General features: G+C 47.7%; 2 protein-coding genes across 2 annotated transcripts in view; both read left to right on the top strand.

The window, feature by feature from the left end:
* Positions 1 to 3,467, top strand: part of srrm3 (serine/arginine repetitive matrix 3) — a 74,817-nt gene extending 71,350 nt beyond the window's left edge. Inside the window, exon 14 of the mRNA XM_068599857.1 lies at positions 1,273 to 3,467. Within this exon, the coding sequence (XP_068455958.1) occupies positions 1,273 to 1,603 (331 nt within the window). The 3' untranslated portion in view covers positions 1,604 to 3,467. The remainder of the gene's footprint in view (positions 1 to 1,272) is intronic.
* A 2,970-nt stretch (positions 3,468 to 6,437) lies between these two features.
* On the top strand, positions 6,438 to 10,300 carry hspb1 (heat shock protein, alpha-crystallin-related, 1). The gene is made up of 3 exons (XM_068600990.1): positions 6,438 to 6,937; positions 8,844 to 8,907; positions 9,549 to 10,300. Exons 1-3 carry the CDS (start codon positions 6,532 to 6,534, stop codon positions 9,703 to 9,705), a joined length of 627 nt encoding a protein of 208 aa, XP_068457091.1. The 5' UTR covers positions 6,438 to 6,531; the 3' UTR covers positions 9,706 to 10,300.
* Positions 10,301 to 13,405: the final 3,105 nt, after the last annotated feature.

Genomic DNA, 13,405 nt, shown 5'->3' with positions numbered 1-13,405 from the left:
AACAGGGATGACAGATATATAAAAAATAAAAAATATATGTAAACAAATAAATAAATACATATATACCTATGGTCTACATGGTCTATATATATATATATATATATATATATATATATATATATATATATATATATATATATATATATATATATATATATATATAAACATATACATAGACAAATAAAATATATGTATACACATGGAATACACATGACTGCAGTGTATTCAGAGATTAAATTAAATAATCTTCTTCAGGCGCTTTTCTGCTGAAATGTTTTATCAGAAGCTAAAGAGCGTCGTGTTTCTGTGGCGTGAAGAAGAAACAACCTTTGCCTCTCTTCCCTCTCCAGTGTTAATGGACGTGGGTGAAATGTGTGTGTGCCCTGTCATCTCTCCCTCCGGTCCTTAAGGTCCTGCCTGCCCAGACGGACGGGATGCTGCCGACTCCAGCCGCCGCAGGCTAGTTGCCCCGGTAACAGTTGCCGCAGCAGCAGCAGCAGCAGCAGCAGGATCCGAGGAGTCCGACTCCTGAAGCTCGTCTGAACAGCGACCCATCAGTAAACCTGGCCTCCTCCTGTTTTAAAACATGCTCTTCTGTCCTCTTCCCGCTTGACACAACGAAAAACTCACGCGGCCTCTGAAGCTCCGCCCCTCCGCGGTTCGGCACTAATGTCGTAACACGGGGGGAGATTAAAACGCTATCAAGGTTTCTTTTTAGCGGATATCTCCATCGCGCAGGCCGCGGATTCCCAAAAGGCAGATCCAGGAGACGAAAGCTTTCGGCTGAGTTATCTACGTTACCTGAAACGACAAGGTGAAACACACCTTGTGGCAGCGGAGACCTTGATAGCGTTTATCTCTCGACGCCACGGTGTCTCTGGGTGTCGGCCTCCACTGAGAAGATGAGCTTCTTTCGGGAACTAACAGCTAATTACCTTACAGGAAGCACTTCCAGGGTGGCTATTAACAAGGCAGTTTATGCTTAAGCTTAAACTAACGACATGCATTTCTCTGCAAAGTGTGAGTGTGTGTGAGTGTGTGTGTGTGTTTGTGTGATTCAACAGCTTGGACTTTCTCTTTAACCCACGTCGCTGCTCTCTTTCAGATCAAAAGTCCTCCACTTCTGTCGCCTAACACTGATTTGCTCTCAACCAAGTGAATCTTGTCTTAATCCATCACATGTTTTAACGTCACGTGTCAGACAAACGCCGCGACAAGCTCCTCCCCCTCGGCTCCTGACGCTCCATCCCTCTTCTTCTTCTTCCCCCACAGTGCTCGGAAGCGTCCGATCCCGTACTACCGGCCCAGCCCGTCGTCGTCCAGCTACGACAGCAGCCCGTCGCGGTCCAGCAGCCGCAGCAACAGCAGCTACAGCCGCAGCCGGAGCCGCAGCCGCAGCCGGAGCCGGAGCCGCAGCCGGAGCCACAGCAGAAGCCGCAGCCGCAGCTGGAGCCGGAGCCGCAGCCGGAGCCGGAGCCGCAGCTGCAGCTGGAGCCGCAGCAAGAGCCGCAGCAAGAGCCGCAGCAAGAGCCGCAGCAAGAGCCGCTCCCGCAGCCACCACAGCTACTACAGCCGCAGCAGCTACGACAGCCCCGGCTTCTGAGAGGAGGAAACCCCGTTACTTTTTCGACCGCACTCCGGTCCGGTCGTGAGCTTCGCTAAGCCCACGCCGCCGTGCGGTCCAGGGCCCCAAAAACCTCCTCGCCCCCCTACCCCTCCAGACCCCCGAGACCGTTATCTCTCTCCAACACAGAGCCCGGATCAAAGAGGAGGGAACAGCACACCACTATGAAATTGTCCGTCACTGTTCATGTCGTCACGCAAACAAACAAGGTATTAAATGGAAAATGGAGGTCGCCAGGCGTCAAAAAATAATGTTTGGTCGAGCCGGAAAGAACAAATCTGGCTGTATGTTAGCACTTTCTTTCTCTTCTTCCACAACGCAACCAAAAATGAATTCATTAAAAAAAACTATATACTATATAAATACATATATATCCTAACAATCGGAGTCGGAGGAAGACGAGGAGAGGACGCGTCGACGGCTTTCTGTACGTTTTGTTTCCCCCTCATCGTGTTCTCATCTCCCCAAAGACTTCCACCCCATCGGAGCGCAGAGATCAACACCAGATGGATCAAAAGACAGCTGATGAGACGGGGAGGCGAAAAAAAAGAGAAAAGGAACTTTTTTTTTTTTAAATGATGAAAAAAAACCGGTATTGTATAGGTTTGTCTGTATAGATGTAAAGTCTCTTAAGTTCGGGCTTTGTAAACTATGCACTGTATATTCCATCCCGCTGGAGGACGTTCGTTTAGCATGATGCATCAGGAGAGACTTGCCGCTGGAAGGAGAGTACCTGGCCCCGATGAAGAGGAGCCAGGGTGCATCTGTGCTCCCCGCCGGCCGACACGGCAAGTCAGCCACCTGCATACACAGGTGACTGAGGGAGGGGAGGGGGGAGGGGCTATTTATTATGTAATTTTACTCTTCCCTGTTTAAATGACCATGTTGATTCTGCTAACGCTGACTTTATGTGCGAGAGTGTGTCCACTTCCTGCTCCGACACAGCTGCTGTGTAGAGGACAACCGCCTGCAAAAAAAAGTCTCCATGCACACGTTTGTGTTGACCACAACTATTTATGATTCCGCTGTATTTATTTATTTATTTATCGGGTTATTTATGATCTATTTTATGACCATCTATTTATCTTTGTGTTGCCATGAGCAGTGAAGCAGTTGGATCATGCTTTTTGAGGATGAGATTGTGATGCAAATGTGGTCCCATTTTTAAAAAAAGAAAGTACTGTGTGTGTGTGTGTGTCCATGTTTTTACCCAAAATGGGTGTGTGTCGTTGAGCAGTCGCTCCCGGATTAGTGAGCAGGGTGCCGCCGTGTGTTTGAAATGCTCCGATTGTCGCCATTGGAACGGAGTCTTCGCCCACGTTTACTCCCCACAGGCCGCCGTTATTACAGCACCGCCCCCGGCTCGCTGTCATGGATCAATTTTCCCGGCAGCGGCTCTTCCGGCATTGATGGGCGAAGGATCAGCCTGGAACAGAAGCAAACGTGTCCCCGTGTGGGGCTGAGAGTCCATCATTCTGCTCTCCTGTGTGTGTCCTAATCCCCGTGTTCAACGCCGTCCGCTGGTCAACCGCTTCAGGAGGAGAATGTACGTGATGTCACCAACATGGCGGGCACAGCGGCGGGCTCTGTGACACCTCCTCTGTCCACAGGTGGAGTCGCGCGGTGAACCAACGATGCGATCGGGGCTCAAACCCCAAAGTCTTCCTTCCCGTGCGTCCGGCCTCATGTCGCTCACACGGTGTCGCAGCCCCAGTGAAACCCGACCCGACTATGATACTCTGCAAACCTCTTGATTTACTCCAAGTATAGCATTGCCCCTTCGGTTCCACGAGTCATTTATTTGTAATGTACAAGTTATTATACCTGACAATAAACAGAAACAAATGGGGAAGTAATTAAACTCTTGTGTTCTTTTCCTCCTCGGCCGTTGTGTGTTTATCGCCGAGTTCACACTCACAAGAGACGACATGAAACCTCAAAACGGGCCGGTGTGCTCTCCGGCTGTCGCGACCGCCACTCCAACCAGTACTGAGGGGGCGTGGTCTATTCTGGGGTCGTGCACGCATCAACGGCGTGATGACATCCGCAACGTGTGTCGCTGCAGGAGTGTGTGTTGTTGACAACACGCTAGACTTACGCTACTGTAACTTATGGGATGGGAACTACTGTAACGTACCGCAGCGCCTCCTGTCTTTAAACTAGTACAACAGGTTTGTACACAAGGTGAATGGCTGCTAATGTGGCCACTTAGGCCGGAAATGAACCCCCACAGACTTTATTTATTTATTTTATTTATTTATGTTGAATGTTTGAGGGTTTATCGGAGCTTGAAATGGACCCAAATACCAGTCCTGCAAAGTCTGTGAGGGTTTAGGGCCGTGACGCTCTCTAGCAGCTATTTTCAGCCCCTCATGAACACTTTCCATAAGTCTGCATTTCTGCAGACTTTTGCCACAAGGAATTACCCACAATTCATAGCAGTGTGACGTTAAACCTGCGTTTAGCACGGAGGTTAGCGGGGGAAGCCGGAGATTTTAAATCTGCATTTTAAATCTACACTTAAACGTTAAAGAAGGAACATAAAACACGTGAAAGCAGAAGAATAAACAAGCGAGAAACTATTTTATTTTAGTGCTTCATTCATGGAGTTAGTCGTATAGTAACAGTAATAGTTAATGAAGCTGCACAAAAAGGAGTAAATTCATTATTTGACCACAACCTGGTGGAGAGGAAATAGCCTGGAAGACGTTCAAATCAGGGAGAAATAAATATAAAATACCCACAATGCAACGGGACGTTTTCTGTCATGGTAACGTGAGATGCCGTCCCGTTGTATTTACACTATTTTAAGCCCTGGCAGCCTCTCATGCTCCATCCTTTCTTTTAACAGGTGATGTCAGTTAAGTCCCGGAGGGTTCAGGGTTTCAGGCCCGCGGGGGATCGAGCCACCGGTTCAGTGCGAGGCACCCGATGACGCCAACATGGCGGTTTGTCCTGTTTATTCACTTCCTCCACTGCCGAGCTTCAGGAAACACCTGAGGACATTTTCAGGGTGAACAGTTGTGGCGATACGAGCAGGAGGTTTAGGGTTGATTCATCCTCGAGTGACTTTACTTCAGTAAAATATACTTATTAAATACTTTAATATATACTGAGAGCAATTAAAACCCAAAGGCCAAGGCAGATATTCCTTTATCTTCAGTCTTTTGTAAAGATTTTTGTATCTAACGTTAGCGTTTATCTTTATTTACTGTGAAGAAGCTGCTGTAATCCTGTAATTTCCCCACTGAGGGACTAATAAAGGATTATCTTATCTTATCTTATGATGGTGCAGAGAATACAGACTTAACGTCGCTCACCTTAAACGTCAGTCAGCTGATGAATTAAAGATTAGCTCGCTGCACGACAATGTTGTCTTTGTTCATGAAACAAATGCAGTTAGCGGCGAGTAGAAACAGTGAAAAATAGCTGTTTTTTTATGCAGCCAATGTGTTTTAATGGCCGACATAATTTACAAAAATGAAGCATTGCCACAGCTCAAGAGATGGGAAGTGTTCAGTTTCATCGCAGTGGTTATAATTATACATTATAACGTGTTTTATAGGGAAAACATAACCAGATAATGTCAGCTGCTCTTTATGCTACAGCTCGTTTGTGGGTTTTCTTAAGTAATTACAAACAATATGTACAATTATACAGAATAACAACATTATAAAAACATAAAATTACCATGAAAACTATACTTAAAGTCTTGAGCAGAGAAACCTGAGAGGTTTCAGTAATATGAAATTTAAAGAAGGGTTGTAATGAGTTGGACCCTCTGGTGGGAGGTGACCACACACACACACACACACACACACACACACACACACACACACACACACACATCGTGTTAGATGTTTAACTAAAGCAGTGAATGAAAGAAACGTGACCGAAAAATCAAAGCTTTGCTTGATCGTCTCGCTGTATAGTTTCAGTGGGAGTTTTGCTTTTCATTCATTCTCAATCAATTCTTTTTATTCATACAGATTATTTTACCGACAGGCTGACTGTTGGTGGAGGGCTGTGAACCCTGTGACTCGCGTCGCAGCTCATCACAGATCCCATAAGCGCAGGCTGACGACGCAGAGGCCGTCCTCAACCAGCAGAACATCTCATGCGAGTGTCATCGTGCAGCGGCAGCAGCCGGCTGTCAGCAGCGCTGAGACATCATTAACTTCATGACACTAATAACGCCATGCCAAAAACGTCACAGACACTTATCTGACAACAGACGAGGCCGGTGGAGATGTGAGCTGAATACTTTGGAGAACAAACGCTCTGTCTCCTCAGCTCCTAGGCTGCATCCTCCCTCCTTACTGTCATTATTTCACCTCGAGCCCTCAGGATGAATCTGGAAACTTGGTGAAGTAAAACAACTCCTTGTAATGGTTTGTTCCTGTGTCTGTGCAGTGTTCACTTGCATGACATTCCACTGTATTTATATATATATATATGAGGCTGATAATAGCGTGGCACGGCCTGGACTGTACATCACATCATGGCCTATAAAGAGACATGTTGGACAACACATGTTAGCTCATCTGAGGGGGTTGTGTTTGTGCAGCAGGCCCAGTTGACTCCCACAGAGAAGAGGGAGGGGGTTCAACAGTGCACTGGGCGGCTGTTACTGGGGAGGGCCTTCCTGTTGGATTCCTTTGCAGTGCAACGCCGGCCACAAATAGATATTCTAGTACTTTCCGAAAATGTGTCGGGGGGTGTGAGCCGAAGGGGGCTCGAGTCAGAAGGGAGGGTCGGTGTCGACCGGGGGCGGCGCCAGCGTCTGTATAAAAGCTCCCAGCCGAGAGGCAGAGAGCACGTTGGGAAAAACATTTTCCTTCAGAGAGACCAAAAGGGGCCATCTTCATCCGCAGCCAGCAGCTCTCCATTACAGCAACACCGCAGCCATGACCGAGAGGCGGATCCCATTCACGCTGCTCCAGACCCCGAGCTGGGACCCGTTCCGCGACTGGCAGCACAGCCGCATCTTCGATCAGACCTTCGGCATGCCCGCCCTGGCCGAGGACTTCGGCACATTCCCCAGCACCCACTGGCCGGGTTACCTGCGGCCCTCCGTCATGACCCCGGACATGGCCGCCATGATGCCCCACAGCCCCATAATGCCCCACGCCCCCATGATGTACCAGGCCCCCTTGATGGCCCAGCAGGCTCGCGCCCTGACCCGCCAGATGAGCACCGGCATGTCGGAGATCAAGCAGACCCAAGACAGCTGGAAGGTCTCCCTGGACGTCAACCACTTCTCCCCCGAGGAGCTGGTGGTGAAGACCAAGGACGGCGTGGTGGAAATCTCTGGTGAGCATTCATCCCCCCTCGCCGATCATCTGTTTGTGCATGCAGATTCAAGCCGGTCCACTATTTTCATAACCTCATACACTTAAAAGTCTTTAAGCAGACCGCTCATAACATCTAAAGTTCTGCTTGCATGCAGGACAGAGGCGTAGGTAACAGGATGCCTCACTTGGTGGACCTTCCCGTATGGGAGCTCTGGGGAATAAGACTCAAGATAAGAAGTCAGGACACAAGGCAGATGCATTGTTTCAGAGTTACGTAATATGTTGAAACAATATACTGACCTCCAGCACACAGGCGGGCGGGGGCTTCAGATCTGAAGCATTCAACATGTTGGAGTGGACTCTTGCAGCAGCTCACAGCTGAACGCGACGCATAAAACCGGTTCATTAAATAGCCGGTTTCACTTCTGGCCGTGAAACGTTCCCGTTGTCCCGTCCAAAGCTAAACAGTGCAAACCGGAGGTGATGTGTGTAGAAGGGATGGCATGCTGTGATAGCATGTAGCTCTCTAAGGCCTTGAGCTCCTCTTTTCTCTGTCTGACATTCCACTAAGAATGATGTTTTTACAGCAGGGGATTTAGCCGTTAGACCGCCGCAGTGTGTCCGCTGCTTTAAAAGGACTGCTGGAGCGTGTCCAGGTCCAGGGTCCTATAGGCCGGACGACGGCTAATACCTCAGAGCCGAGAGACCGGGCACATCGTCAGGAACAGATCAACACAGCAGACGGGTCGAGTCAAAGTGGAATTTGCCACCTCATGTTTCTCATGTCGCCTCAGAACAAAGATGTCGAGATGACGTTACTTAGTGAAGATTAGTGGCTTTAGTGAAGAGTTGCGTGCAAACTCTTCATGCAACTGTCAGTCCTTTTCATTCACACTTAAAACTAATCACCCTTTGGCCTTTGGGTGGCCCAACTGTGGACAACAACCTTTATCAGCAGGCTGTTGTCATAACAAACTTATTACTATATTTAGACAATGTTTCCAGATTGTGCTGGCGAGGCGACGGGTATGACTGTGACTAGAAGATAAAAATACCACCACCAATCCTTCACGAACCAAAAATAGCAGAGTCATTGTACTGCTCGCGTGAGTCACTAATACACAGATAAATAAACAAGTCGTGATATTTTTGAGAAGATCAATAGCATTCGTGTGCAGTAAATAAGGAGCTAGCGTGCCGCTAGGAGACAGTTAGCTTAACTCGGCACACAAAGATTAGAAGAGCCCGACTATTTCCTGGCGAGGCTCTGTGACTTCCTGGAGTCATCGTGAGGTCGCCTGACATGTGTTGCCTGACAACGACCGGGAACATCACGCCAGACAAGCTGCAAAATAATAATATAGGGCAGCTAGCTTGGACTCAAGCTAGCTCAAACAGCTAGCTTGAGTCCAAGGCCGATAGAATCAGCCCACCAGCACCTTGACGTGCAGTTTGAACACTTAACTTCATGTGCACGTTAAACAAAATATCAGGTAGTGACTTTTAAGAGGTGCTGCTGGTTACAGGCTATGTGCTAAGCTAACCGGCTTCCTTTTAGCATACGAACACAATCCAATCAATCTCATTCAACTCAATCAAGAAAGTGAATATTGATATTGCGTCAAAGTCTGTTTCCCTGTTGATGTTCCCCCTTGTTCCTCAAGCTGAACCAAAGTTTATCCCTAACCTCAAACAGTGATCTCTGCTTCCTAATCTGAAGCTTTAACCACGGCCCATTATGTACACGTGTGCTTGTACTGTCATAACAAAACAAACTGCAATCAAACTTAATTTAGAGCAAGTCATAAGATGTCACTCTTCATTGCACAAATAACAAGATGCCTTGTTACAGAGTGGCTCCACCATCATTTATTAACTCAGATTAGTGTCACTTTCAGGTAAAAGCATGTTGTCTGTCTCCTTAGGCAAGCACGAGGACAGGAAGGACGAGCACGGCTTTGTGTCCAGAAGCTTCACCAGGAAGTACACGTAAGTCGCTCAGTGTTTCAATAGTCACGATCAAAGTATAAACCTGCAGAATGATGTTTGATTCCGTTCATATTTCACCCAAATGAGTTGTGTTTAGTGCACGTTTGTGGTCCGGTTGATGAAAGGAAGCTGCCGGCCGTGCAACATGTCAACAGCTCTCTTCAAACGTAACACATTTCCTATTAAAATGGGTTTGTTGTGGCTGTTTGGCGGCGGTTTTGGATTGAATTTGCACGGTGGAAATCCATTTCTCAGGCTGGATTCAGATCCCTGTGATTCTCTCATTGTGGTTTTGCTGCTGCGAGTCTCTTTGGTTTTGGTTTGGTCCGGCCTGCAGAGGGCTGGCTGCTGCTGATAGCTGAATTTCATGCTCTGAAAAGCAGAAGCAGCAGAAGCAGCAGCAGCCTCCACCTCCCAGCTTGTTCATCCCCCTCTGGCTGCAGCGTTTAGCTTCACAGGGCTCTGCTGCCATCCAGAGGCCACGACGCACACTGCGCTGGTCTTTGGATCTGATGTGCACCTCAGGCATTAACGTTTCTGTCAATCTGTGTTTCCCCAAGACGGGGGCACTTTGTAAATCTACTGGCGCAACTTCTCAGACTTAAGAACCTAACTGTGCTCTGCTGCTCCTCTCTCTCCAGCCTCCCCTCTTCAGCCAACGTGGAGAAGGTGGCCTCCTCCCTGTCGCCCGAGGGCGTGCTGACCGTGGAGGCTCCGATGATCCGACCGGCCATCGAGTCCTCAGAGACCACGATACCCGTCAACGTGGAAAGCAAAGGCGGCGTGGTGAAGAAGTAGGAAGAGGAGCAGCACTGCGTCTCCCCCCCCACACCACACACACACACACACAAGAAAGATATCGAAATATTCTCACTTCACGACGACAAACTGCTTCTAGAAAGGTGACGAGGCGGCTTAGCCTCCTCCTAAAACAGGCTTGTTCACATGCCAGAGAGAGGAGGAAGGGATTGCCCTTCCTCCTCTCTCTCTTTGCTCCATCTCTGGTAATGAGCCAACCCCAGCTGAGCGCTCTGTGTAAACACATCTGCAGCAGCGCCGTATGCCTGCTCTTGCTGCCGTAATTACACTCTTCATCTGAACGCATGAAATCTCAGCTTAGCCCCGCTCAAAGCTTTGTCTCTCGCTCGTTTTCACGCCTCTCCCGTTTCTGGGGAGTTAACCCGCTTCACGCTGCACCCACAGATACTCGAGCGGCTCGTCGTAGCAGTGATCATGTGAATTAAAGACGCGAGGGCCCAGGAGAGGACGCACACGAGCACTTTGAGGGTAGAATAACACCCGTTAGAGGACACACTGTGGGACTTGACTGGAAATACACTGTTTTTATTGGTTATCAGTCATGCAAACGCAGAATAAAGAGAGAAAACAGGCATTGTTAAGTCTCTTCTTTTGTTTTTTTAAGTTACAAACTGTTTTGGTGGCATGACATCATAAGAAGCTGTGTTCTGTCATCTGGAAAGAGTAAAATAATATGCAACTAAATGGAAATGCTTGGCAGCTCAATGTCGCGCTATTTTATGCTAAATTATTCATGTGACGGTCGCCCATGCAAAAGAGAGCAAGTGAAACATGTCAGACCTCGTGAGTGATGCAGGCAGCCCGAGACAAACAGCCCGGTGATGACATCTAGGAGCATAGCGCCCCCATCAGTCCATCTGACTCCTGCACAGTGTTATGATGCATCGGCTCTCAGTGTCTGAAACTAAACGTCAACATTGTTAACGCTTTAAAGAAGTTAATGCAGATTTTATATTATGGGATCGTTCAGTGCAAATAGGATGTACAGCGAGTTCCTCCTGACACGTGATCCCTGATCTGTGGTCTCTTCAGCAGTTAATACATGAGATGAGTGTCATATGTACAGATATATACTATACATACATATATATGTATATATAAATTAAGAGACATTGCTGCTGTGCATCTGCACCGAAATGTGTCATAACGCCAAATATTGCATAATTCCATCATACAGAATGTCTCTTGATGAATTTTTCATGCCTATATAGATGCATAATTGATGGAGATTTGCTCTCTACTCTTGATTGAGCAAGGTCATTTAAAACAATCAGCAGGAACGAGGAATGAAAGTACGATTGAGTCCGGTGGATAATACTCTGACTATTAATCATTTGGTTACCGATTAATCTTTTGATACTCTTCGTCATACTATCTGCTCTATTATAAGTCAGACTATCGCTCCATCACTGAGACTCCAGACTTAAATATCTCAATTGTTGGATAGGTTTGTAGAGACGTTCATGGTCCCCAGAGGTTGAATCCTACTGCTACGGCAAATATAATATAATGTATCAACAGCGATTAGATTGCCATGACTATAAAAGAATATTCAAGATCCCTAGAAGATTTGAGATCCTCTGACTTTTCATATCGCACCACCATTAACTCAAAACTTAAATTCATCCAATACTTTGATTTAAGACCAAATACCTGCTTCCAATCAGCCTCAGCTGTACTTTGTATTAACGCTAATTTGCCAAAATGATCCCGCTAAACAGCTAAACACGGCCTGCCACGACTGCCTTTTCAATGCTAACATGCTCACGTTAGCATTTAGCTCAAAACAACACTTTACATATACAGCCTCACAGAGCTGCTAGCATGGCTAGCTACTCTCGTCCTGTGGATTAATGGATGAAGTGAAGAAGTTGGATACATGTATAGTTACTACTGTGTTTAGGAAAATCAGTAGAGTACAAATGTTCTACTTCACACCGAAGCTGACGCTCTGCAGGACCGCTGGTCTTCATCACTGCCATGAAGCCTGAACAAGGGTGACATCACTCAAAATGGCACGAGCACAGATTCCCCCTTTCACTTTACACACACACACACACACACACACACACACACACAAACGTGTCCTTTAATAAATAGGTTGGGGTGACGAGGATGGGTCAAATTTCTCTAAAGCTTCCTCCCAACAGGCGGCTGTGAGGGTGGAGCAGAGCGAGGAGAGAAGAGTCTGCTTGATTACCTCCGGTCTGGTGCAGCTTGTCTCCAGTGGTTCAGGAGATCCTTCTGGTCTTCTGTGCGGCCGCCGCCGCCGCCTCCCAGCTGGGGGAACATACGCTTGTTCTAATCACCAGACGGGCTGCAGGTCGTAGCCACAGTGCCTCGTGGCTGCAGCACCTGAACTGGACAGAAGACTTCCTCCATCGCCTCCCTCCAGCCTGAGCTTGTTGGGTCCGCTCTCTTGAGCTGGATCTCCTCGGTTTCCCTCCTTGTTTGCCATGCAAGGTAGAAAAAGACATGGTCAGGGTCTGTGTAGAGGAACGAGGCCTGGGGGGACTTTTACGTCACTAAACCATATGAGCTTAGGGCCAACACACTGTACACGTTTAGCGCACGATGTATTTATTTGTATTAAACTCCAGTTCAACGACCAGCCAACGCAGGTTTGAAATGAAAGACGTAGCAACTCGACTGGTGGCGTTTCTGAACGGCCGGTGGCTCTCATCGCCTCCTTCCTCTTCCTCCCTGTCAACTTCTAGTCATGCATGTTGCGTGCCGGCCCACTAATGCACACGCTAACTCCACTCCTGCCTCCCAAGCTGCAGGGGAGATCTATTTATAGAGCGCTCTGCTATGCACTGAGCCTTCAGCATGTTGTATGGCTGCACAGGGTACACAGCAGACATGAACCGGGGCTTTTCCCCCCCTCTCAATGTTCCCAGACCTGTCGTGACTAATACGCTGCGTAATAAGCTAAAATTACATTGAAGACATTTCTGTTTCACTGCCTTCTACTCACAAATGGTGAGTGGGAGAGTTTTACACATCTGCCATAACAGATGTCCATTAGCTGAGCATTATACTCAAAATATATGCACTCATACTGTAGTCACTGTGTGCAGTGTTTTATATATCCATGAGCTCAGAGGAAGCCATTCATGGACGCCAGGCAGACACTGCCGTACGAAAACCACTTAGCATTTCAACTTTTCCTCTTCCATGAGTCACCGTTTCCTTCCAGTTTAATGCAGGCCTAAATTATTCACGCCAGTCCCCATCAATCTGGGAGCCGGCCAGTCCTTTAAACTGGGGAGGCGCCCGCTGTGGAGCGTCCTGAGCCAGCCGGGCAGCTGATTGGACGCCTCTCAGGGCTCCACAGTCCTGGCAGCACTCAGGCTGAAGAGGGCTGGATTTTTCTCAGGGAGGTTGTCAGCATCAGAATCAGCTTCATTGGCCATGTGTGTACACATGCATGGAACATGACTCCGGGTACGCAGTGTTTAAGAGATCTTAAAGTCAATGAATGAATAGAGTCAGTGTAACATTGAGGACTCGTGTCATTAGGTGCAGCTTAACTCTGCATTCAGGGAAATGTGGTCATCTTCTTTACTGTTTTTGGAGTCAGCTGTGTCGACAAACATTCTCATGTCGAATCTGAGGGGTTCAGGTGGGCAGATTTTATTGTATATTTAGAAAAACAATTTGTATTAAAGCCACACTT

This window comes from Clinocottus analis, unplaced genomic scaffold, assembly GCF_023055335.1.
Source record: "Clinocottus analis isolate CAN_PGR_092001 unplaced genomic scaffold, fCliAna1.0.p SCAF_5, whole genome shotgun sequence".
Lineage (NCBI taxonomy): Eukaryota > Metazoa > Chordata > Actinopteri > Perciformes > Cottidae > Clinocottus > Clinocottus analis.
This window is presented reverse-complemented; position numbering and strand designations above follow the sequence as displayed.

Excerpts from the sequence above, each read along its gene's own strand:
- hspb1 (XM_068600990.1), top strand. The coding sequence starts at position 6,532 with ATGACCGAGAGGCGGATCCCATTCACGCTGCTCCAGACCCCGAGCTGG. Across the intron at positions 6,938-8,843 it reads CGGCGTGGTGGAAATCTCTG|GCAAGCACGAGGACAGGAAG; the intron begins GTGAGCATTCAT and ends CTGTCTCCTTAG. Across the intron at positions 8,908-9,548 it reads AGCTTCACCAGGAAGTACAC|CCTCCCCTCTTCAGCCAACG; the intron begins GTAAGTCGCTCA and ends CTCTCTCTCCAG.